General features: G+C 40.0%; 1 protein-coding gene across 1 annotated transcript in view; it reads left to right on the top strand.

The window, feature by feature from the left end:
* vwf (von Willebrand factor) overlaps positions 1-26072 on the top strand; it is a 40917-nt gene that overhangs the window by 13170 nt on the left and 1675 nt on the right. The window contains exons 21-49 of the mRNA XM_042495659.2: positions 115-249; positions 504-650; positions 753-893; positions 1835-1933; positions 2032-2188; positions 3973-4140; positions 4256-4391; positions 4481-4790; positions 6646-7801; positions 7885-7989; positions 8970-9113; positions 9641-9784; positions 9903-10067; positions 10241-10287; positions 10401-10578; positions 10778-11019; positions 12350-12536; positions 12661-13002; positions 13089-13327; positions 17740-17842; positions 17954-18025; positions 19090-19194; positions 19335-19540; positions 19638-19787; positions 19870-19986; positions 20649-20829; positions 23453-23493; positions 23593-23709; positions 24012-24110. Of these exons, the coding sequence (XP_042351593.2) occupies positions 115-249; positions 504-650; positions 753-893; positions 1835-1933; positions 2032-2188; positions 3973-4140; positions 4256-4391; positions 4481-4790; positions 6646-7801; positions 7885-7989; positions 8970-9113; positions 9641-9784; positions 9903-10067; positions 10241-10287; positions 10401-10578; positions 10778-11019; positions 12350-12536; positions 12661-13002; positions 13089-13327; positions 17740-17842; positions 17954-18025; positions 19090-19194; positions 19335-19540; positions 19638-19787; positions 19870-19986; positions 20649-20829; positions 23453-23493; positions 23593-23709; positions 24012-24110 (5433 nt within the window). The remainder of the gene's footprint in view (positions 1-114; positions 250-503; positions 651-752; positions 894-1834; positions 1934-2031; positions 2189-3972; positions 4141-4255; positions 4392-4480; positions 4791-6645; positions 7802-7884; positions 7990-8969; positions 9114-9640; positions 9785-9902; positions 10068-10240; positions 10288-10400; positions 10579-10777; positions 11020-12349; positions 12537-12660; positions 13003-13088; positions 13328-17739; positions 17843-17953; positions 18026-19089; positions 19195-19334; positions 19541-19637; positions 19788-19869; positions 19987-20648; positions 20830-23452; positions 23494-23592; positions 23710-24011; positions 24111-26072) is intronic.

Below are 26072 nucleotides of genomic sequence, written 5' to 3'. Positions count from 1 at the left end.
GTGTATCTTTCCTTTTAATACTTCATTATACTGGTGTCTATATAGAAAAAGTTAATATGCTATTCATTCTGTCATTTTCCAACTTTTACCTTTTTCTACTTTTGTTGTCATTAGGACATGTGTAACGGAGAGGAGGGTTCATTCAGAGTGCTGGTGGAGAATGAAGCCTGTGGAATTGTGGGACATCGCTGTGCAAAAGCTATCACAGTCTTCTACCAGGGAGGGTTGATTGTAATGCAACATGGAGAGGTAACACACATTTTATGTATGTTGAATATTTATCACTCTAATGCAGTTTGGTGCCTTTTGTCTAACATTTTGACATGATCCATAGAAGAATTTCAGTTTGTAAAGCAGCAAACTGACATCACCAAACGTCAGATGTCTTACATATTCATAGCTTTACTCAGAAAATCTGAGAAGTGATTGACTGTTGCAACTAAACTTTCCAGACTTGACCTGTGAGTGTATGCATCCATTGCTGCCATCTTTCTCTCTAACAGGTGAAGATGAAGAGGCCAGTGCTACAGAGCTCACAGGTGGAGATTGTGCGATCTGGTCAGTTTTACACGGTGCTGCTAGGAAAACACATTTCTCTCAGCTGGGATAAGGGAACCCGCCTCCTGGTTCACATCTCAGCCACATACAGGGTACTCATGTGCTTTAACATGTTTGGTGAGTGAATTAAGTTTTTTTTAAATCATTTTGTATTAAATTTGACCTTTTTGTTGCATAAATTTTCTTACGTGTAGGGCCGGGTGTGCGGTCTGTGTGGTAACTTCGATGGGAACGTCAACAACGACTTGATGAGCAGTAACAACCAGCTGGAGGTGGACGCCTCTCACTTTGGGAACTCCTGGAAGGTTATTCCCAGCTGTGCCGATGTGACACAGGTGAAGTCTGGTCTTAGTTTGAAGGTAGCTCATATTTAAAGGTAATATTTTCTCACCATCCTTGGTTCCAGGAAAATTTAGGGTACAACTGATTTAGATGTGGACATATACAGTAAGGTTCCATACATGGTTCTGTTTCTGTGCCCAGATCTGGAGCACTTAAACCAATGAAATCTAGTTGTGTGTGGGAGGAAGTATAAGTACAACCAATGAGGTATCAGTAAGCGAGATAATAAACTGGATTTAAAATAAAACAAAACAAGCAGACTGCATGTTTACTGTGATGGATGACCTACCTCAGACAAGTCGGCGCAATTAAGTTTTGTCCCATACTGTCATGACAAGAAAATCAATGACTGTCTAAAAGGTTTAAATGGAAATTATTCTTTTGAAAATGGTTTGCCATAATGTAAAGTATGCATGTGTTGTAGTTAATGTTTTTAGAAATACAAAAACACCGGTTTGCATCTAATTTAGTTTAGTTTATTTGCATGTGTATAAAAAAGACTGTAACTTAAAGGTTTGAACATTGTGCAGGAGAGGTTAGAGGACAAATGGCTTATGAGGATACCTCCACTATCAAATAACAGTAAACAAAGATTCCATAACTCATTAGTTTCAAGACCAAGCAGCAGTATAGATATGGTGAAAATTTACACATTAAAAAAAGTTTATATTTTCATGTTAAGATGCGTTTTGGAGAATCTGAAAAAGTGTTACAATTGTTTGCAAGTTAAAATCCTTTACTGGTGGTTTTTGAATAACAATAAGGGATAGATGTAGATGTTGCTTGTAGCGACGGAAGTAGATTGTTCTAAAGAGGTGTTTCTCATTTTTTAATTATTAACTATTGCGTTTCTAATATTGCACAAGACATTTAGAATATTTCAAAGATGTAAGTACTGTCGCACTAAATTTGTGTCTGTTTCTTCTGTTTATAGATACCCGGACCTTGCAACGACAACATTGTCAAGCTGGTAACAGTGGAGCAGTCTTGTCGTGTGATCACAGGTCCTGTCTTTAGAGAATGCAATAGCCAGGTGAGTGTAATTACCAGATACACTAGTTATCTCACAACACTATGTGCATTTTTAGGTTCATGCACTTTTTCTTCTCTCAACCTTTTCGGTGTCTCTAGGTGGAAGCAGAGCCGTATGTAGAGATGTGTGTGGAGGCAGCATGCTCTTGTCCATCAGTGGGCGACTGTGCGTGTTTCTGTGATGTCATTGCCGCCTACGCTCAGGCCTGTTCAGAGAGGGGTGTGTCTGTCAGCTGGAGATCCAATGATCTTTGCCGTGAGTGTGAAGGATTTCTCCAGACAGTTATTATGTTATGTTGTTAGTTATTACACAAACTCATTATTCTTATAATCAAAATTACTAAAATGTACAGATCTTGTGGAATTTCAAACAGCACAAGTCCTGTTTAAAGCTAAGAATAATCTACTATCTGAAAATAGTCAAAAAATGTTAATTGAAAGGGAAGGCAGTTATAATTTCACGAGAAAATTCAAATTCGAATTTTTGAGTGCACACCAACAAGACGTTTTTGTATTTCTATCTGTGGAGTTAAAACTATGTAACAGTCTGAGTGAGGAGCTTAAACAATGTCAAACATAAACCAATTTAAAAAGCGGCATAAAGAAATCATTTTCACAAGGTACAGGAATGAAGATGGTGTTTGACGACCTAAAAGTGATTGCCATTTATTTAGTTTTTTATTTTTTATTTTATTTGTTTATTTGTGTTGTTTGTCTCCTCCTTGTTAACCCTCAGGTATATTTTTTTCTTTTTCTTTGATTAATCTGCTTAAACTTGAAGGGATTGTCCTTGTATTGTGTTGTATGTGTGTATACATATTTAAAGATCTATAAGGCAAAAAAAGTAGTAAGTATAGATTGTACATATGAGAGTTTATAACGTGTATTCAGATAAATATTCTGCTAATAATATATATTGGTATTAGAAATAAGTACCAGAAATATGTACAGTTTCTTGGAACAAGCCTTAGATAATTAACTACTGTAGAGGTCATATTATTAAGGAAGCTGAATAATTATTATAAATATTATTATTATTATTATAATCTATCAGCGAATTATGGAGAAGGGATGGGATTAAATAAGTTTGCACTTCTTCCCACTCCTTTTCGGATATGTCAATCAAATCACTGAATGTTAAATGCGTGTAAATATATAACTTTTTCTTTTCCCTGTTATGTTATGTTTACATGTTCGAAATAAAATATTTATTCATTCATTCTTTTCATCATGTTGATCCTGGCTGCTGTATACTTTGTTGTCAGGAAAATACATCATGGCTGCTCGACCAAGCTAAACCAGAAAACAGTGTCGTCTAAGCTCATAAAATCAAATGGCCAGAATAAAAACAAAACAAAACAAAATAATTATTAATGAAATCATCCCCCATGCAGCTTGTCTCCTTATATTTTTTTAGAACACTGGAATAAACCAAGACTTTTCAGCACTGCTGTTGTTCTCCCACATGGCACTTTTTTGTGTTGTTAACTGGAGGTAGCACTTTTGTAGTTCTTTGTCTGAATGCAAAATAACCTGGAATTTCTTATGGGGTTTTAATTCCAGCATCAGGTTCTTGTTTTTCACTCAGTTAGGGATTTATACTCTGATATAAGATGTTTTGTTAAAAAAAAAATCTACTCGTTCCTTGTTTTTCTGCATGTCTGAATACTTTGTTATTTGGGTCACAGATCATATTTATCTTCTATCTGTTCAATCCAGAACTGGATAAAACAAAAGAGCTTTAAGGGTTCTTCTGTTGTAAAATAATGTGTTGTTTATTTTGTTGTTTCAATGGCATTTTAAATGTATGCATGGTTATATGTCAATGTGTGATGTATGAAAAGTAGGAGTATATACATACATATACACAATTTTTTAATATATATATAATTATATATAATTTATATAATTTATAATTTATTTATAATATTATTAAGATTATATATAGTTGTAATAGCTCTACCTTTTTATTGTATGCATTTCTTGTCTGCATTAAATATAACTTAATTAATTAATTTATTATAACTTTTGTCTTCATAGCTGTAAGCTGTGAGGAGCTGAACCCCAAGAGCCCGGGTGTAGGGGAGGAGTTATGCCAGTGGAGGTATAATACTTGCGGCTCTGCCTGTCCAATCACCTGCCAGCACCCAGATCACCTCCACTGTTCGCTGGCATGTGTTGAAGGTTGCCATGCTTACTGCCCCCCAGGTGCCAATAATGCACACATATGCAAAATATTTAAACATGTAAAATCCTAACAGAATGTAGATATAATTGGATGTTTTAGTGTACAAATATGCAAACAATTAACTTTTTTCTTTAGGCCAACTTCTGGATGAGGTTGCCATGCGTTGTGTGGATCCCTCTCAGTGTCAGGTGTGTATCCATGAGGGTCAGAGAATCTCTCACGGCAACAAGGTCATCGTGAACCACGATGACCCTGTTCACTGCAAGATATGGTAAGTGGGCTCATTTTGTTGCCCATTGCACATTAATGCTTTGTAATTTGATTCTTTACATATTTTCAATTGCTTTTTTTTTTCTAAAGTCACTGTAACAACAACACACTGAGCTGTGAAGCTTGTGCCTCCTCTGCCATATTCACCACTCCCACACCAACACCAGCCTACTCCATTTCAACAACCCTGCCCTTCACCACCTTGATGCCTGAGGGCACGTGTGACCGCGCAATGGATTTGGCATTCCTATTGGATGGTTCCGAAGCCCTAAGTGAAGACGAATTTCAGGCAACCAAAGAGTTTATACTGGGAGTGATTGAGCGATTTCGCATGGGCTCAGCTCACACTCGAGCCACAGTGCTGCTGTACCACTCTGGAGTCAAAACCTATGACCTGCAGGTACGTAAACATATGCTGGAGATGTATGGCACAGCAAAGTCTGTGGTCTTGCACAAATATCAAAGTCAAAGTCAAAGTCAGATTTATTTGTCAATTTCTTCACATGTACTTGACATACAAAGGAATCGAAATTACGTTTCTCACTATCCCATGCGTTGACAGATATCAGACAGGACAGGGCAAACAGTAAAGTGCACAGGCACAACAGAGTTAAAAATCGAATTAAAGAATTAAAAATATAGTCTATATAACAAAACAAAAGAACAAAAAAGAAAAAACAAGAGCAAAAATAGTACTGAGTGCAGTAGAGAGAAAACAGATAAACAGAATGTAAACAGCAGAATAAATAGTGCAAAAACAGAATAATCAGTAAATAAACAGTGTAAACAGTGTAGTGCAAAAAAAGAATAACCAGTATATAAACTGTAAACAAAAACATTGTAGCAGCTGTGGGGGTTATTATTGCACAAATGAGAGGTAGAATTAATAACTTAACTCCTCAGGAGGGGAGAGAGGGGAGAGAGTTCAGCAGTCTTACAGCCTGGTGGATGAAACTGTTGGTGAGTCTGGTAGTGCGGGAGCGGAGGCTCCTGTACCTCCTTCCAGAGGGCAGGAGGCTGAACAGATTGTGTGCGGGGTGTCTTGCGTCGCTCACAATTGTGGTGGCCTTTCGGGTGAGGCGGGTGGTGTAGATGTCTTGCAGAGAGGGGAGTGGTGCCCCAATGATCTTACCAGCTGTATTCACAATGCGCTGCAGTGCTTTCCTGTTGTAGTCGGTGCAGCTCCCACCCCACACTGTGATGCAGCTGGAAATGATGCTCTCAATGGTTCCTCTGTAGAATGTAGTCAAGATGGGTGGTGGAGCACTTGCCCGCTTGAGTTTGCGCAGGAAATAGAGGCGCTGCTGGGCTTTCTTGGCCAGTGATGCGGTGTTGGTAGTCCAGGAGAGATCTTCACTGATGTGCACCCCCAGGAATTTGGTGCTGCTCACCCTCTCCAATGCAGCTCCGTCGATGGTCAGTGGCAGGTGTTGGGTGTGGCCTCTCTGGAAGTTGACAACAATCTCCTTAGTCTTGCTGACGTTTAGCAGGAGGTTGTTGTTCTTGCACCACATGGTCAGGAGCTCAACCTCTTTCCTGTAGTGAGTCTCGTCGCCCTTGGTGACGAGCCCCACCAGTGTTGTGTCGTCCGCAAACTTCACGAGGTGGTTGGAGCTGTGGGTTGGTGTGCAGTCGTGTGTCAGCAGGGTGAAGAGCAGAGGACTGAGCACGCAGCCTTGTGGGGTCCCTGTGCTCAGGGTGATGCTGCTAGAGGTGTTGTTGCCAACACGCACTGCTTGTGGCCTCTGGCTGTGGAAGTCCAGCAGCCAGTAGCAGAGGGAGGTGCTGAGGCCTAGTTTGTCCAGTTTGCCGATGAGTTGTTGTGGTATTATGGTGTTGAAAGCTGAGCTGAAGTCTATGAACAGCATTCGCACATATGAGTCTTTCTTGTCCAGGTGAGTGAGAGCTGGGTGGAGGGCAGAACAAATTGCATCCTCTGTGGATCGTTTCGCTCTGTATGCGAACTGGAAGGGGTCCAGGGTGGGGGAGGTGGATTTGATGTGTGACATGACTAGTCGTTCGAAGCACTTCATGATGATGGGTGTCAGTGCTACAGGATGGTAGTCGTTGAAGCAGGATGGGGATGATTTCTTTGGCATGGGTATGATGGTGGTGGCTGCTGTGTGAGGCATTTTGTGGAATTATACTTCACTGGTCAAATTTAGCTTAGAAATAAGCTTCTTTACTCCCAGAGACTGAATGTCATCATCAACGTCTACGTGTGGTTGTTTGATCTTCTAATTTTATGCCTGCAGGTTCAGAAGTGGCTGTTTAAGAAGACCGTGCGTGAGCTGCATTACACAGGAGGAAACGCAGCCTTCTTGGATGAGGCTGTTAAATATCTGGTTATCAACATCTATGACAAGAACAAGCGTGACCACGCCGGCCGCGTTGCCATCATCCTTACTGGTAGTGCTAACCCTCGCCCCGTCCGTGGCATCGTCAAGATGCTCCGCAAGAAAGCCATCACCACCCTGACCGTGGCGCTGGGTCCCGGGGTAAACATGGGACAGATCAACGATATCACAAAGGCCAACCCAGAAAACAGGGCCTATGTTCTCAGCAGCACAGGTGAGCTCCCTGAGCGTCTGCTAGAGCTGACAGATTACCTCTGCACCTTGGGGTTGGAGCCCGAGGTGGCGAAACCTCCAACACCAAAGTCCACTCCCAGGCAAAGCACGACCACCACAACTCTGGCTCCTCGTTTGGAGCCCAACCCCACACAACACCTCGCCAACACTCCCACATCCACCTCTCCCACTGGCCTGTCTCCCATCACCACATTGCCATCTCCCCTCTTTCCAGTCAAAGATGTGACATTCATCCTGGAAGGCTCTGATGCGGTCGGTAAGGCCAACTTTAACAAGTCACTCCTCTTTCTGGAGGAAGTAATCTCTCAGCTGACAGAGGAGGAGGAGTTCATTCGTATCACTGTGATCCAGTACTCAGTAACAGTCACTATGGAGATCCATCGGTGGGAGCTGAGGCGGCAGAGGACCCTGCTGCTGCAGCGACTGAGGGAGATCCGTTGGAGGGGTGGAAGTAAGACAAACACAGGCGCAGCTGTAACTACAACCCTTCAAGAAATAGCTACGGTCCAGCCTACACATGGCCCCACCCCTCCTCAGCTGGTCTTCCTCGTGACAGAAAACCCACCTACTGACACAGTGACACGCCCACCATCTACGAGCACCCACACACAGGTGTATCCCATCGGTGTTGGACCAAAAGTACATGAGGCTGACTTGCTCCCATTCAGCTTCCCTCAGCGCCCACTGATGGTGGAGGACTACAACCATCTGACCACCCTGGTACACCGAGTAGTCAACATCACACACACATCACTCAGGCCCCGCTTTCCTACGCTGCCACCCCCTGTTCCCCCAACATTCGCAACCCTGCCAACCTCAGGTACAGAAGACACACTCAATTCAATCATTTAGTCCACAAGAAGTCCTCAACTTGTACTCATTTTTATGCATATATTTGCACAGTGCCATGTAAGAAGCCTGTGGATGTGCTGTTCCTGCTGAAGGCTGGAGAACACTTCGGCGATATGAAGACATTTGTCAAAGCTTTCATCAATAATGCTGACATAGGTAGGTGTGACAAAGCCTCTGAATGTCCTATTACATTTTAATGTATTCTGCATGTCACTGATGTGTAGTATTGTCATTAGTTCTAGCAGTTTTTCTGTCTTTCTGGGAAAAATACTCTGTGAAGCTATGATTTTTTGCACTAGACTATTATATCATCAGTCAGGTCATAAGTGGTTCAACAGCAATTTGGATAATTACACAGTGTTGTGTGGTCAACCAGTGTTTTCTAGTCATTTATTTCAAGTGTGAGTGCACTTGAAAACATTTCAAGGATTTTTATGAAATTTTAACATTAAAGGAATACTTTATATATCAAGTAGTCACTGCGATGGTACCTTAAAGTCCTAAAGAAAATCATGTATTTCTTGCATACCTTCATGGTGAGGGAAGAATCCAAAAAAGAGAACAATCCTGATGAATTTAAGTAGTTAAAAAACAGCGAAACTACATCAAAATCAAAACATCAGTTTATAAACTCTCACTCAACATGTGCATATAATCCAAGTCTCATTTATCAAGTTGTATGTTCACTACTTCTCAAACACATGCTTATTTTTCTCAGTAAAACGTTGCGATTTAAGAAAAGTTCCGTACAAACATGACACGAATAGCACGCCTGGGCACACACATGCGTTTGAAGTTCTTGTATTAGACTTGAATTATATTGTACAAGTTGTGTAAGAGTTTGTAGGTGGATGTTTTGATGTAGTTTTACTGTTGTTAGACGTGGTCCCTTATCACAGCAGTTCATAAAGATTGATTGTCTTTTTAGATTCTCCGTTCACCATGAAGGCATGCTAGAAACACTGAGTTTTCTTCATGAATTTAAGGTAGCAAGAGCTAAATAATTGATATACAAATGGCTTTCTTGCAGGTAAAGTATATACAGTATATAGTACTAATGCTTATTCAAGTAACCAGACTGTAGATCCGTCTCCCCTGCATTTCTATTGTAATAGAACTCATGTTCATGTTCACAGGGCTTAATGGCACTCAGGTGAGTGTGGTTCAGTATGGAGAAACCAGCACATCAGAGATCACCTGGAAGAATGACCAGAGCAAATCTGACCTCCTGGACCTCGTGGAGAGCATCCCGAGCATGCACGCCACTGGCTCAGCACTAGGTAGTGAAGACCTAAATCTAGTATGCATACGTCAAAACAGACACCCCAGCCAGCACATAAACATTCCCACAACGTTTGGCTAACGTTACCTACAAGTTGCAAAAATGTTTTAACGATAATAACCATTTTAAGGATGTTTATAATTTAAATTATGTTCCTAAAAGGTTAAATGCTGACTAAGACATAACGTTATAACTGCGACATTCTGAAGATGCTTTCATGATGTTTCATGATGTTAAAATGTTCCCACAATGTTACATGAGAACAAAGGAAGAACATTTTCAAAGCATAATTCAGAACATGTTATTGAGGCCTGAGATTACAGACCTTTTTTTAAGAAAAATGTCATGTAATATATTTATATAGAATGTTACCTGAACTTTAAGAAGAACATTTTACGAACTAAAAGAAAACTTGCCGCTGACAACATTACTAAAACCTTGCATTGGTTGCTTTGTAGTATTCTCAGAACATTTTTAGAACCAAAACTTGCTAGCTGGGAAGTTCACTGTTCCTCCTGTCTGCAGGCTCTGCGCTGCGATTTGCGGTGCAGATGGCCATCTCACCACTCGGTGGGGGAAGAGTCGGTGTAGCCAAGGCTGTGGTGGTGCTGGTGACTGACAAATCAGCTGACGTTGTCAAAGAAGCAGCTAACGAGGCACTGGCCGCAGGTAATGAAGTCACCACTGATTGACATGATTAACATGTCGTTCAGTTTGTTTGTTTCCATCTGCCATCTTCCCCTGTCACAGTTCTGATGTAGTTTCACTGATGAGTCTCTTCTTTCAGGTGTGTCAGTGTTCCCCATCGGGGTGGGACCAGGCTATGACAGGAGTGAGCTTGATGTGCTCGGTCACCATGGCAACCAAGACAACACTCTGCACTTAAACAGCATGGATCAATTACGGATGTTGCTGACTCTGGACCACAGTTACACAGAGAGAATCTGTAGAGGTGCTTACACAAACACACACACACACACACACACACACACACACACACACACACACACACACACATACAGTTCACGCTTGCCAAGAAATAAATCTGTTATTTAGTATATTTTTAATAATACATTACAATAATGTATCACATTGATTATTATGCTTATTTGCTTTGATTCTTAGCCGGGCCACCAGGACAGTGTGTTGATGATAATGGAAATGAGAGAAAGGTGAGTCATATCTGCTGACGTTGAATACAAAATAGAGCAGTACCACAACCTTTTACAGCCATTACAGCCATTACAGCATTACATGTTATGTTTGGTCTGTTCATGTCTTTCAGCCCGGTGAGTCATGGCTGCTGGAGGACGGCTGTCACTCTCTCCTGTGCCACCCGAGTGGGGCAGTGACAGTACAAAACCATAAAGTCAGCTGTGACAGACTGGAGCCGCCAGCCTGCAGGGACAACATGCCACCTGTCAGAGCGGAGAAGGCGTGCGGCTGCCACTGGGAATGCCCTTGTATGTACATCAAAAGGATCAAATAGTTTCTGAAGTCTCTAGCATCACATTTAACCCTTCTATATTAAGTGCACATCATTTCCTACTTGGGCTTTTAACAATGAGTGCTGGAGATTCGCACTCCATTCTATTTATACTGACTGTTAACATGTTTCTGTCTCCTGTGCAAACACTCCTCCTGCTTGGTGTGTGTTGACAGGCATGTGTATGGGAAGCTCTACCAATCATGTGGTGAGGTTTGACGGCTTGGCGCTCAGGCTGGATGGGGAGGGTTTGTGCTCCTACACACTTCTCACTGTCAGCAGAGGCATCAATGAAGGGTCAGAGGTCAAACTCCACACTGGGCCATGTCAAGACTCAGCGCATAACAATCAGGTCTGCATGAAAGCCATGGAGGTGACCCATGGACTGCATAAAGTGCTGCTGAAGGAGGATGTGACAGTAAGTTGTGTGTGGGGGTGGTCAGAATGATTCCCCCTGAAATTGATTATTATATTTTTATGAGAAGGCTTTTTGACTCACTCATTTTCCAGAATTGGGAAAAAAATATATTTTTATGGGTGTTTGATTTTCACTCTTCAATTAGTCTGGGGAAATTTGAACCTTGTAATGGGCCAACCTCCCTCAAGGATCAATGAATTAATTTAAAAAGATAGTTTAGATTTTGGTATTGTGAAATGTTTTTTGTGAGTGTTTTTGGGTATTATTATTATTAGTTTCATGATTAGGGTTATGGGGAAAGCTGGATCACATGGATATGGGTGGTGACATTCATAATCTAGTGCCTAGTGAGTATTTGTCTTTCACCTGTGTTGCGTTAATAGCAGAGAGGGTGAATAGTTTGCCGTTTAATTGTTGACATCACTTTTCTTTGATCACTGTGATCATTTTGATTATAGGTTTGTGCATGTAACAAATAGGTTAATTTCTTTTCATTGATAAATTTACTTATTTTTGGATCTTAGCGAATTGGTTTCCTTGGCGTGTCACACAAAGGCCCTCATAAGTCTCTTAAAGACTTTATGTTTCCTTTAATCACTACACAAGCCTATTTTTTTAACAGCATACATAATGAGTGTCCGATACTAGACTATCATATCATCATAAGACATAAATAAATAATTCTTATTTAGTTTTGATTAGGAAAGCCTATGAAATTGACATGTTGTGGTTGAGTCAAATGCGATAGCAATATTATTTAATGAATCAATCAATCAATCAATCAATTAATCAATCAAACAACGAGAAATCTATCCAGTGCTTAAGCATCATTCCTGCCCTTTTGGAAACCAGGAAGTGAGACTGGAGTCCTTAGGATATAATTAACCCCTTTTATGTCTGATTAAATGATGTTTTTGTAGAAATCTGATGGAGCTGACATAAATCTGGGACAAAAACTAAAAGGGCCAGCATTTTCACACAAAAACAAAGTCCAACCAAAAGTTGATCATAAAAGTAAATCTTTATACCTATGTTATCAGTCTGTACTCCAGGATTTAGATTTTGAAGGTTTTTAACACATATTTCAACTATTTGAAATTGTTTTCTGGAACAGGTTAAGTTTAGAGGTTAAAAAAATGAGAGCAGCTCAAAATACTTTCAAAATATCATATTTATTTCATATATTTAAATCCTGTAGAAATAATGTTTCACCTCAGAGATTGAATTAGTGTGCTGATGGGTTGCAATTTTAAGTTTGTTTGTTTTTTTGTCTGACATGATTCGTCTCAATTCTCAAGGCTGGGTGTACTGACTGTGTTTGTTTGAGCAGGCAGTGATTGATCGGGAAGAACTTGCCTTGCCGTGGCGGCACGCTGGCCTGGAGCTGGTGCGTTATGGAGGAGTGATGCTGCAGCTGAAGTCAGACCATGGCTACGTCCTGACTTTCACTCCTCAGAGCAATGAGTTCACCATCATGCTGCTAAGCTCCACCACAGGCCACACTGCTGGACTCTGCGGTAACAGAGAGAAAGACCCATTAATTTAAATGTGTTTAATAAGCCATGTCTTTCTTTATTTGTTTCCACTGCATCACTCTCTCCTTCCTCTGAGCTCTGTTCTCTCTCTGAATCTTTCCTCCAGGTGCCTGCGGGGAGGAGAAGTTAAACATCCTAACTTTACGTAACGGCAGCTTGACTGCTGACAAGCCAGCCTTCGTCTCAGACTGGACTGTGGCTGTAGATGATAGTGTGTGTCTGCCAAAGAAGAGGGCAGTGTGTGCGCTGGGAGCAGCGATGGGATGTCAGGCCCTGCGTTCAGAGGTGTTTGAACCATGCCATGCGCACATTCCTGTCCAGGTGTTTCTCGCCAAGTGTGAAGAGCAGGCATGTGAGGAGTCAGATGTGTGTGAGCTCATTTCTGCCTACGCACGCCTCTGTCGACAGATAGGTGTGTGTGTCGACTGGAGGAAACCCCACCTCTGCCGTAAGTCAGTTTTTGATATGCAGATATGTGTCAGTTCACCCAGTCTGACCCTAAACCTAAACTTTAGCCTCATCTCTCTGTTGCAGCATTACAGTGTCCTGGCTCCATGGAGTATGATGCATGTCGGACAGGGTGTGTAGAGGACTGTGGTAGCATACAGACGTTGCCAGGCGACTGGTCGGTTGCCAGGGGTAACGAGTCGTCCTGTATGGACACACCTACTGAAGGCTGTTTCTGTACTGGAGGGGCCGTTTTACATCACGGACGGTGTATATCACCAGAAGCATGCGGGCAGTGTGTTGACCAACGTGGACACACATATATGGTGAGACATGAGAGAAGAAGAGTGGAGACAAGAAAAATATGAGGGAATGATGCAAAACCTAAATCACCTTCTTAACTCTTTGTAAAGCTGAGCTCCTTGATTTACTTGTTTTAAAATCATGGAAATAAGGCAACGAGCGACTTGAAGGAGAATAAACCTCAACAATATATAAATTAATTAATAAATAAAATAGGAAATGACCCGAACAAAGTGCTAAAATAAAATAATAATAACATATATAAATAATAAAATATTTAATATTTTAATATTTTCAGTATTATAATTTTAAATATATATTTTTTTATCAGATTTAAATATAATTTTCTTTATACTTTTGACAAGTTTTTTTTTTTTTTTTTTATATTTTATTAAACCACAGTCACAGTGAACAACACATCCTGAGAAAGTCACATTTTCCTTTTTATGAAACCCAGAACCCTCCCACCCATCCCAGAGAACCTTACATTGTTAAAATAATAATAGTAATAAAAATAATAATAATAATAATATATACATACATACATATACACGTACATACACACATATATATGTATATATATACATACATACACATACATATACATACATACAAAAAAATAAAATAAAATAAAATAAATAAATAAATAAATAAAAATTATAACATCACACAGTTGTTTGCTGCCCGCATCACCATATCAGTCCATTATTACTGGACTAATCTAAGTGTAGGAAGTCATGTCCGATGGGAGGGGGTCAATGAGCGAGGCAAGGTGTAGGCATTGTATCAGGGTGACATTTCAGTAGCAGGAAGCCTGTCAAGATAATTAAGTAGTGGTTTCCAGTGTGAATGAAATTTCTCAGGGCAGCCTCTAAGGCTGAATTTGATTTTCTCAAGTTTAAGTAGGAATAGCAAATCATGTAGCCAGGATTTAAAAGAAGGAGGCTGGGAGGATTTCCATAAATAAAGAATTTTTCTTCGCGCAATCAAAGATGCAAAAGCTATTACATTGTCCTGCAAGGACGTGGTTACAAGTTCATCAGGAGGAACTCCAAAAATAGCTATCTGTGGAGAAGGACTAACAGATATACCTAAGATGTCAGAAAAAGATTTGAAAAAAGATTGCCAGTAGTTAGTCAGTTTAGAGCATGACCAGAACATGTGTGTTAGATTACAGGGTGTTTGAAAACATCTATCGCAGGCTTCGGTAGTCTTATCTGGATAAAATTTAAAGAGTTTGTCTCTGCTGTAATGTAGTCTAAAGAGTACTTTGAATTGGATAACAGAGAGTCTGGCACAGCTAGAGGAGGAGTTAATGGCTTCCAGTGCTTTTTTCCATAGAGCATCGGAAAAGCTCATCTGGAGTTCAGATTCCCAGTCGGCCCTGCACTTATTTACAGCTAAATCATTAGTTGGTGATACAAGGTTATAAAGAAATGAGACATGGCCTATAGGCAAGGATTTAGCTTGGAATACTAAGTCTACACCACTAAGAGGTGGGGCTTGGGGGAACTGAGGTGAGTGGGTGCGTGCAAAATCACGAAGTTGAAAGAAGCGAAAAAAATCTGTATTGCCAGACAAGGTTTTTTTTAATGATTTTCTAATAATTCTCTTTCTAACTTATTATCTGGTCATTTTCTTGTGTAGCGGTTTAAATACGAGATGTATTAATTAATTAGCAATTAATTAAAATATTAATTAATTAATAAACCATTACCAAAATACGTAGCTATAACTCATAATGCAAAATTATGACTCAGAAACATGAATTTGTATAAAGATGAGGTGGAGTAATCGGACTCAACTTCGGCTATCAAGAACAATAAGTTTACATTAAAATTAGAGTTTAAAACCTCGGAGCACCACCCATTAAAATAGAAAGGTTGATAGCCCGTTTTGCCTTATAAATTAATTTAGTCTCATAATTTGAAGGTTGCTACAGAGTTCTTTTTCCAGGTGTACAGGGACTTGACATTATACACACACACACACACACACAAATGAAAGTTTTATAAAACTACTCACTACATAGCAAAACTACTCCTAGAAAGACTACAAATGAATGAGTTTAAGAATAAGTATGGATAAATGATGAAACAGTGAATACAGCAAAGACATAAAGTGAACAAAATTACCAAATGAACAACAAAACTAAATGAAGCAATAAAAATGAGGGGATGAAAACCAGTGAGGAACTGAATAAGATGTGACATCTGGACTTGATCAGGTGCACTGAAATAGTGCAAGAATATCAAGCAGATGGAAAATTAAGATTAAAGAAAAGTCAATGTCAACAACAATCAACAGCAGAGAGGCAACCTATCCCATAAAACATTAAAGGAAAGGATAAAGAAGAGGCCTGATCAGAGAATAACCCATAATTGCATTAATGGGAGATCCTAACTTAGGTCTAACACTTCCTGTGTGTCCCTATCATTTAAGAGCATCAACCCCATAAAAGCACAGGAAAGATCGTTTCACCTTCCTCAGAAGTCTCGATGCCGGGGAAACAGTTCACTCTGGAAAGTTACAGTGTGGCCTTTGTGAGGACACTGGATGGGCAGCTCGGTTACACTCGTGCGGTTTCAGTAGCTGGCCTCAGTCGGTTTGAACGTTGAAAACTCAGCTTGAGTTTGTTTCCTCCATCTCTGTCTCTCCATGAACAACTGACATCTTCTGACACCTCATGTGGCTGAGATGAGATCACGATGGCAGCTTATCGGGCTTCATCTCATTCGAAGTCTCTCTTTGTCTCAGTCTCTCTCGTGCAGTCTTCTGGTTCTAAATCGCCATTGAGATGACGTGTAGCATGGGCTGTTTCCAAAGTTCTCTCTTTCAAGGTAGATAAACAGCAGCTAACAGCATTTTCGGGCTGCAGCACAAGCAGGCACCCCCCCCAACCCCAAAAGCCCCAAAGACCAAAAAGAGCTAAATAGACCCCAAAAGAGGGGTTATATCTCCTGGGTTATATCTCCTGTGACAAAGGGGTGTGGTGCTTGACCATCAAAGCAGGAAAAATACATTCCTCCCTTCAATCACTTCTACTGTTTTAACTGTCTAGATCTAATTTCTTCCTAAAGTGTTGCTGAAGTTCACTACAGGCCTTCAAATCTTCAATATTTGAAACCATGACGCTCTCCTCTGCTGATCGATACCAAACCCTTATGAGAAAACCAAATAATTCTTTCGCAGATCATTAACTAAGTAAAACAGTATTAACCACGCTTAACAAACATAACGAATATGTGTGAAGATCCTATTTGAATAAAGGTATACAAGTACTAGCATCAAACTATAACAAAGTATGAAAGTTCTAAATATGACCAAAGGTCGATCAACAAAATGTATGATTAGAAAATCACAAATTGCATGATTACAAAACAATATAGCATCCGTACACAGCAGTGTAAAGGAAGGATAATTAAGATACTGATAGAGGAGATGCATATCAAAATGCAAGTCTGTATTAAGAGTCTTTTCATTCAGTGTGTAGCATTGCTGCTGGCAGAGGGTTACCAAAGGTCACACCCCTCCACACAAACACAGGCACACGCACACGCACACACACACACACACATACACACACACACACACACACACACACACACACACACACACACACACACACACAAACACAGGCACAACTTGTGTTTGAGCATTTGGCCTCAAAATTGGCATGTAAGGAAAGTTCCAGTTCTGTAGGTATGAAACCTCCATACAACATTTCAAAGTATGTTTTACTTTGAATATGAAAGTCAGTCAGTGTGATCCTCTCTGACAGTCTGGAGATGTGCGGATGTGTGTCACGTGTTGGTTGTGCAACAAAAGCATAAATTGTCAGTTTCTATGATGTAGAGATCTCCTGATGTCTCATTGAGTCTTTACAGGAGCTCATTTGACAGCTCCTTGCCCCAGATGAGTTGTAAGTTAACTCAAGCTCTTGGTCAGGCAATAAAATCTGTTGTAATTTAGTTCTGCTTACAAGAGTCAGAAGTTCAACAAGGCAGTTAGGTCCATTAGCTGACCCCGAGGTTCATCTAAGGAATCTCCAAAATAAGTTTCAGTTTTGGGTAGGTTTTGAATATCTTCTTATCAAGAGTTGTCCTCACCATCCACTACACTTGTCACTTTTACTTATTTCTTGCAATTTGCAGGACATTTCATGTCAAGTTTCTAGTTGCCTTTTTTCATGTTTTTGTAAGAAATCAAACCAACTTGCGCATGTTTGAAAATTTTAAATGTTTATGAAAGGCATGTGAATGCAGCACAAGAAAACTGATGCCAACCCACATTGGGTTGATTAAAGTAACATGCTGTTCGAATTGGATGGGGCAATCTTTGAAGTGTTCATCATTGAAGTGTGCTGTGAGCTCCCTCTAGTGCTTATTTCTGATATAACCAATGAAAGTGAGCATGGTTTGATTTGTTTGTACAGTACATGCAGAGTTGGGTACCAGATGAGAACCCATGTTTGATTTGCATGTGTTTGGATCAACAACACATCAACTGCACTGCCCGGCCCTGCAATGATGTCAAAGGCAAGCACTTCTCATCTTACTACTACTACTAAAACCCTCAAATATTACCAGTGTTGCATTGTGGGTTCAGGTTTAACACCATATTAATTAATGATCTTTGTGCATGCACAGCTCCAGTGTGTGGACCTTGTCAGGTCCTGAGAGAAAAGAGAGAGTCTAAGTGCTGCCCAGAGTATGAGTGTGGTATGTACAACAACACTACATAGCATTACTACAATGTTTCTATTCAAAGAGCCAATATTACAGCAGCCTCATCACATAAGTAGGATGAAAGAAGAAGGAAGGAAGAAAAAAAAACTGTCAGTGCTATAATATGTGTTTGTATATGTATGCTGCTTTGTGAATTGCATACATTTTCTCTTTACTTTTAGTTGGTATTGCAGCTGTCCTTACAAAATATATACTGTTGCATGCAGTATGCACACAACCAGGACATACTACTTCATTATAGCACTACAACCTGAACTTTGACCTTTTTGCTCATAAATCTGCTCATTTGCTCATAAAACCTTGGATATAAAACAAAACGCCATTTGCAGAGCTCGACAGAGACATAGGTCAACCTGGAGAGCTCTGCTGTTGTTGCTTTGCATTGTTTGTAGTATAGATAGATAGATAATAGACAGAATAGATTGTAGAATATAGAATAGAATGTAATAGATAGATATCGGTATCAGCCCAACAAATCCAGTAGCGGTCAGGCTCTAATTACAATTCAACCTGTCATCAGTCTCTTGAATGCCCTGTCACCCGTTATTGTGGCTTCTCTTATCTGTTAAGAGCTATCATCTGTTTGGGGCTCAGTTGACAGTAGGTCAAAGGACTGTAGGTCAGAGGAACCAGAAAACATGTTGGCTTGCATACTGCAAAATGCAACCAGATGCCGTAGAAAATCATTGGTATTACTACATGTGAAATACTATGCACTGGGACATACTAAATGTGTTTCTGGCATACTAAATAGTATGGTAGTATAAGTGTTGGAATGCACAGTAGGTCTGATTGGGATCTAGAGGAGATTTTGGAAAGTTAGTTCTGAATGCCAGAATATATTGGTCAATGTAATTTATTGCTATCGATAAATCAATAAACCTCTGCCACCTTTGTGCTGAAAAGCTCATGAAAAAAACATCTTCAATCATGAATTCAAATTTGGCTTTACATTTGTCAATGCTGTATGTATCAGGCATCTCAGAGTGTGTATTTTGCCAACCTGCAACAGACTGTCCCACTCTGTGACTTTTCAGTGTGTGATATGGTGACATGTGACCCGCCTGAAGTGCCCCGGTGTGAGGACGGTCAGGCTTTGGTTCTGAAAAACCCCGGGGAATGTCAACCTATACACGAGTGCGGTATGCCTTTTACATCTTCATCTCTGTGATGTTGGCGCTCCGCTTTTCTCTGGCACGTACTCACACGCAGACATGAAACAGAGCACAAACTTATGTGATCTCCTTCACGTTTCTCTTCATCTCTTTCCCCCTGTCAACAGTCTGCAAAAAAGAAGAATGTGCTCTTCAAACTCCCCCCGCTTGTCCTACACATCGCCGACTGTCAGTGAAAAACACAAAGTGCTGCGATGTGTTTGAGTGTGTGTGCAACTGCCAGAACTTCACACACACTTGCCCTGCCGGATTCATCACGTCCTCCTCTACTAACGACTGTGGCTGCACAGAAACCAGCTGCCTTCCAGATAAGGTGAGTGCGTGTTTGGATGCAAATTAAATGCATCAGTTTCCTTTTATGTTGTCACTGTACAAATTATCTGGTGTTATCATTCTGTGTGTCTCTCCAGGTGTGTGTGGTTGGTGGTGTGGTTCACCCAGTGGGGAGTGAATGGGAGGAAGGATGCAAAAAGTGCAGCTGCTCCCAGCTCCAGGACAAAGACACATCACTGCACACTGCTCAGTGTGCGCCGCCTGTGTGTGATCGAACCTGCCCTCTGGTGAGACACGCGAACACCAAACATACACATTAAATTATGCTTCCATAATCATTCATTCTTATGTATTTATTATATATTTCAGGGCTCCACATACACTCCATCAACAGCGGAGTGCTGTGGGAAGTGCACACCGACCAGCTGCATGGAGTCAGAGGGGGAGATGCGAGGGGACACTCTGTTTGGGCAAAGCCTCAGACGTGTATGTTTGTATGTTTCCTATAATTGTCAATAGCACTCATAAAGGTGTGATGTGTAGAATTTCATACCACCATAAAACTTCCCAAGTTGATTACTTACAGTAAGACATTTTGTTTTGTTTTGTTTTGTTTTGTTTTTTTTATATTACAAGTTTCCTCTTTAATTGTATGTTTGCATATGTATGGTCATAATTCAAATGAAAAGTCCAAATAGAAAATTATAAGAGATAAAATTATTATTTACCACAAAATTCAGGCCATAATTAAACTGAAAAAGACAAAGGAATGCTGACATTGTCCAACTAAATATGCACTAATTTGCAGAACAAAATCTGAACACTAGATAAAGCCGGGCGTAAACACATTTGACACATTAGAGTCAAGACTTTCTATGAAGGGAAGAAAAAACTGTCAAATATAAACCCTCAGAATATAGACAGGAATAAAAATGGAAAGTCATATTAAGAAAAGCGATTTTAAAGATATTTATTGTAAAACTCCATACATTTTTAGACAAAAGATAAGACATAGGCTAAAAATTTAAACATCAAATATCACCTTAAAACCTCCCAAGGTGATGACTTGTTTTAAGGCAAATATTTGCCTGTACTTCAAGTTTTCTGAAATTTTATGTTAAATCTCTAATATCTGTGTCTGTTGATAGGTGGGAGAGGTATGGCAGTCTCCACATGATAAATGTGTGTTACATCGGTGTGTGAAAGTGAGAGATGAGGTGTACATCTCTGCAACAAACGTTAGCTGCTCTGCTCTGGACACTCCATCCTGCCCACTGGGAACCGAGTTACGCTGTGACACCCAGGACTGCTGCCCCCGCTGCCACTGCGGTAAACACACATTCACACCCAGGTCAACACAAAAAAACAGAGAAACAGCCACAGTAATCTGTACTGCAGGGCGACATAATGAATGAGAAGACTGCCTTTCAACTAGCAGGCATGATTTTAAATGCCTGAAGAAACCAGTGCAAATTTGTTTGATTTCTTTCAAAATCATAGGGAGATGGCAATATTGACAGGGAATGGTAAAAAGGAAATGAGTATTAATAAAGGCATTAATAAAACGTTCCAAGGAAATTACATGAAAATTAGTCAAACAAACAACAAAATGAACAAACAAATCAAAATTTGTAAATCTGTGGGACAGTTTTTGTTAAATTGCTTGTTGCCTTTTTAAAGTTTAAATGCTTGTGAAAGACATCTGAAGGCAGTACAAGGAAACTGATGTTACTCCTTTCAGTCATATGATACACACTTTGTGTACTGAGTCGCAGCTGCACTGTGTGTCCAGCAGATGACTCTGTCACACTGGTATCATACCAGAGCCACCTCACCTGACCTTACACAGCCAGGAGTTTAAAGTGGAAATACATTTTTTCTTTTAACTCATCATTATGAGGTAAATGCTGCACAATGTTATTGTTGTATAATAATAACACCTTGATCACTGGCTTACTAATGGTCAACCTAGGCTTTATACCCCAGCTCTCAGCCAGTCAACTTTTAGAACGGAAGAAGCCTTTTGGAGAAGTGAAACGTCTTTAAGACACCTCAGCAAGTCCAGTTGTCCAGTCCAGGTGGTTGCTGACATGTGGCTGAATGAGACCCCAGAGGCTTTATAGCAGTAATGGGCAATGTCCTGCCTGCGGCCCAACATTGGCCCTCCAGTAATAATATCTGGCCCGCCAGATTATTTTCATAATATGTTTTTTTTTTTTTTCATACAACATTGGACTGACAGTCCCACAAATGGACTATATATATATCCAAATAGAGACAGCACCTGGTGCTGAAATAGTGACATGGGATGTGTAGTATGAAAAAATAGCAGCAGGTCATTCCCACCTTATTTTGCTTATGTGACTGTGGGCCACAGTGCCATGCTTGTGAACAGGAACAAAGGTCATTGAGTTAATTTTGTGAAAAACAGTGTAGAAAAAGCAGAATCTGACATAAATGACACAATGATGCAACTATCACTATGACGAATAGCTCATTACTATAAAAATACAGACTACATAGATTACCGAAAATTCGACAGCGTGTCTATGCGGGGAGTAGCGGACCTCGCAGAAAGCGGCACCTGTTTCACAGAGGCAATGATACCATCCATTGACTTGCCGTCTAATATTATAATCTTTAGACGTAGCGACAGCTGCACTGCAGATAATACACACCGGCTTTGCATTTAGGAAACCAGGTAGGATGAAGCATACTTGTCTTTCCATTCTTAGATGAATGCCTTATTTTCACTGTCAGCTTTTCTCTTTAGACTTTTCGATAGTGACATTTTCTCTTGCTATAGCAGGTTAATGTTTAGCTAACTTCACTCTGGCATACATGGATTAAAGAGTTAAAATTCTAAAAATTAATGAATGTTTGATATTTATGATTTGGATTGATATTGATTAAAGGCAAACTTAATGAAAGCAGAAAAATCATAATGTATAATATTTTTATAGCCTGATCTTGAAAGCGCATTTTGTGTGCAAAACTGTAGTATTAGTAGTGTTAGTATTTGACACTGCATACAAAAATAATAATGTACAAAAATCAATGCTAATCACTGACACATCCCAGGCTGGTATAACCAAAAAATATTAATTCACTTAGCATGTAGTATATTGAAAATAATTCATGTTGTTTAGTTTTGTTTTTTTTTTCAACAACCTGGCATTTAAAGGGTTAAAAATTTTGAAAATTAATGACTATTTGATATTTATGATTAGGACTTATGTTGGTTAGAAAAAACGAAAAATAAGGAGAAAAAATAAGTGCATTTTATGTGCAGAGTGATATGAGTGTGTGTAATAATAAGGCGGGCCCCAAGGGCTAATAATAAGCCGACCAAGTGAAAACAGAGACAGACTTATCAATGGCGGCAACTTAAATGAGTTATACAGGCTAGACCAATCTTCCCAAAAATCTGAGGAAATGAAGACAGAGACTTTTACAAGTTGTCCCATTGTTTTTTTTTTAATTTATCAAGGGAACCAGAGTGATGCTAACCTCTGGATGGCCTACAAGAAAAAAAAAACTCATCACTGTAGCACTCCATAAGCCCCTCACAATGCAATTCTGTCTGCTACAGATCGCCCCAGAAAATGAAGGTGTACAAACAAAGTGCGTCAACCATAGCACAGGGAGAGATTAGCGCTTTTCTTTTCGCTGTTAGTTGTAAGTAAATTTTTGCAGTTACATCCCCAGTATTCACGGATAGTAGAACAACAAAAGTAACTAAGTAAGAAAACAACATGTAGCATGTTCTTTGTTGTGGATTGTTGCAAGGCTCTAAGGAAAACATAAAGCCATCAGGTTGTCCTTGCAACAGCAGTGCCAACAATAATACCACATGAAACACTAGAGGGGGAAAGTTGAAAAATGTAATGTTTCATCTTTAATGTATTGTTAAATGAATGGCAATGACATTATTTGTGCTTTTTCTCCACAGCTCCAATGAATGTCTGTGTCCTCAACAACACTGTGATAGGAGTAAGTTGTGCATGAAAGCAACACTCTTCTTTTATATTGGATCATTTTGAACAGTTCCTTCAATGCTTTGTGTGTGTGTGTGTGTGTGTGTGTGTACAGGCAGGAGAGAGACTGATGGTTGATGTGTGTACACACTGTGAGTGTATGGTGGAGGACGGTGCCGTGAGGAAATATAGACTGTCCTGCAGGAGAATCAGCTGTCCCACATGCCCTATGGTAAACAGCATTAGTTTTATTGTCACCATTATCATTTGTCATCATTATCACCATCATGACTAACCAATACATTTAGTCATTTTCATCAGACATTTTCTAATCCATTTACCACATTCGTCCTTGCTCATCATTAAATTGCGGCCACATCATTTTCCATCATTCCCTCTATTCACAGAGGTAAATAATGAATTAGTAATTTGCACAAAAGGATCTAGGCAAATGTATGTCTTTATGTTTACAATAATGTTCTCCTGATGTCTACCTATATCGACTAACATGCACGATAACCACAATGTTTTCAGGGATACACTCTGCAGAAGGAGGAAGATGCTTGCTGTGGTCGATGTGTTCCCACTGCCTGCTTCATGCAAAGGCCAGACGGAAAACTCATCAGTGTGCAGGTAGGTGCTTTGCTTTGCTCATGAAGCCTGCCACACAAAGAATGCAGACAGACACAATCACACAGACTCATTTTCCATTACAAGGAAACACAGCATTATACTGTACTTTACTGCACTGTACTGTACTATGCTATGCTGTTCTGTGCTTTGCTCGGATACACTCTGCTAAACTACATTATACTGCACTGTACTATACTATAATATACTATACTATGCTAGGTTAGCATACTAATACTGTACTCTAATCTACTATGCTTTACTATGCTACACTATTCTACTGTATATTGTAATATACTATACTATATACTGTGTTATACTGTACCATTCTATTGACACTATGTGAGGGTATACCATACTATATTGATTTGCTACACGATACTGTACTGAGCTATAATATACTATACTACATTAAATGATGTTATATTATGTTATATTGTATTATACTGTCAAGTCACATCAAGCCAAGTCAATTTTATTTATAAAGCCCATTATCACAAAACACGCTTTGCCTCAGAGGGCATCACAGCATACAACATCCCTCTGTCCTTAGACCCTCACATCATCTAAGGAAAAACTCCTGAAAAAGAACCCCTGTAACGGAGGAAAAAAGAAAAACAAAGAAACCTCAGGAAGAGCGGCAGAGGATGATGAGAGATCCCTCTTTCAGGACAGACAGACGTGCAATAGATGCCGTAAATAACAACTGAATAACAATTATGATGAAAAAGAAAGAGAAAGAGAGAGGGGAAGAGAGTGGGAGAGATGCACCCCAATAATGGAAACAAACGCGTGTTAAATTACAATAATGATAGGTGTGAAATTACTAAATGCACTCTATGATAATATTGTGGGTGTTGATAAGAGTCCCATGCCTATATTGATAGTGGAGGTGTGGTTCATAATAATGGCAGTGGAAGGTTGCGTCAAGCAGGATTACAGCATCAGCGCAACCAGTACCCACAACACAGGCGCAGGTTCAGGCAGGACCACAGCAAAGGCAAATCAAGACCACGATCAGGGGAACTGGGAGTACAGTATCAGGCAGCCACAGCACAAGTATGACCGAAGGCAGGGTCACAGAACTAGCACAGCCATCACCACAATCAGTCGCAGCCAAGGTTGCAGCCAAGATTACAGCCAGGATCCGGGAAAACTAGGAAACAAGGGAGCAGGAATACTCCGAAGAGGCAATGTAGTTAGTGTAGTGCAGTAAACACACATGAGAATTTTCAGATGGAGGGAGCAAGAGAAGGAAAACGGAGCTCAGTGTATCTAAAAAGTCCCCCAGCAGATTCAATTTATGTCAGCCTAACTATGGGCTGGTCCAGGCAACCTTAGCCAGCCCTAATTATACACTTTATCAAAGAGGAAGGTCATAAGTCTATCCTTAAAAGTGGAGACAGTGTCTGCCTCCCTGACCGAAACTGGAAGATGGTTTCATAAAAGAGGAGCATGGTTCTGGCTCCCATCCTACTTTTGGAGACTTTGGGAACCACAAGTAACCCTGTGTTTTCAGAGCGCAGTGATCTTGAGGGTTGGTAAGGAAATATGAGCTGCGACAATTAGGACAGAGCCTGACCATTTAGAGCTTTGTAAATAAGGAGGAGGATTTTAAATTCAATCTCCGAGGTTCCTTGCAGTTGTGCTAGAGGCCAAGGTAATGCCAGAACAAGAAGGAGGATGTCTTAGGCAAGATATCTGCTGGCTAGCAAAAACCAATGGAATCCAATATTGTACTATGCTATGCTATGCTATGCTATGCTATGCTATGCTGTGCTACACTCTACTATAATATACTATGCCATAGTATACTATAATTGTATGTTGGATCAATGGAGTAGTGTCACCAAAATAAAAAATATTGATTGTAAGTGTAATATTTGCTTTTCATTTAATGGTTGTACATTTTAAAATTGAGTGAACAGCTTTTTTGCAGCATACAAATTGTATACATACTATATA

Source organism: Plectropomus leopardus, chromosome 7 (assembly GCF_026936395.1).
Source record: "Plectropomus leopardus strain MGB_pleo_1.0 chromosome 7, ASM2693639v1, whole genome shotgun sequence".
In the NCBI taxonomy this organism is placed as follows: Eukaryota; Metazoa; Chordata; class Actinopteri; order Perciformes; family Serranidae; genus Plectropomus; species Plectropomus leopardus.
The sequence above is the reverse complement of the archived record's forward strand: the minus strand, read 5'-3'. Positions and strand labels throughout refer to the sequence as shown.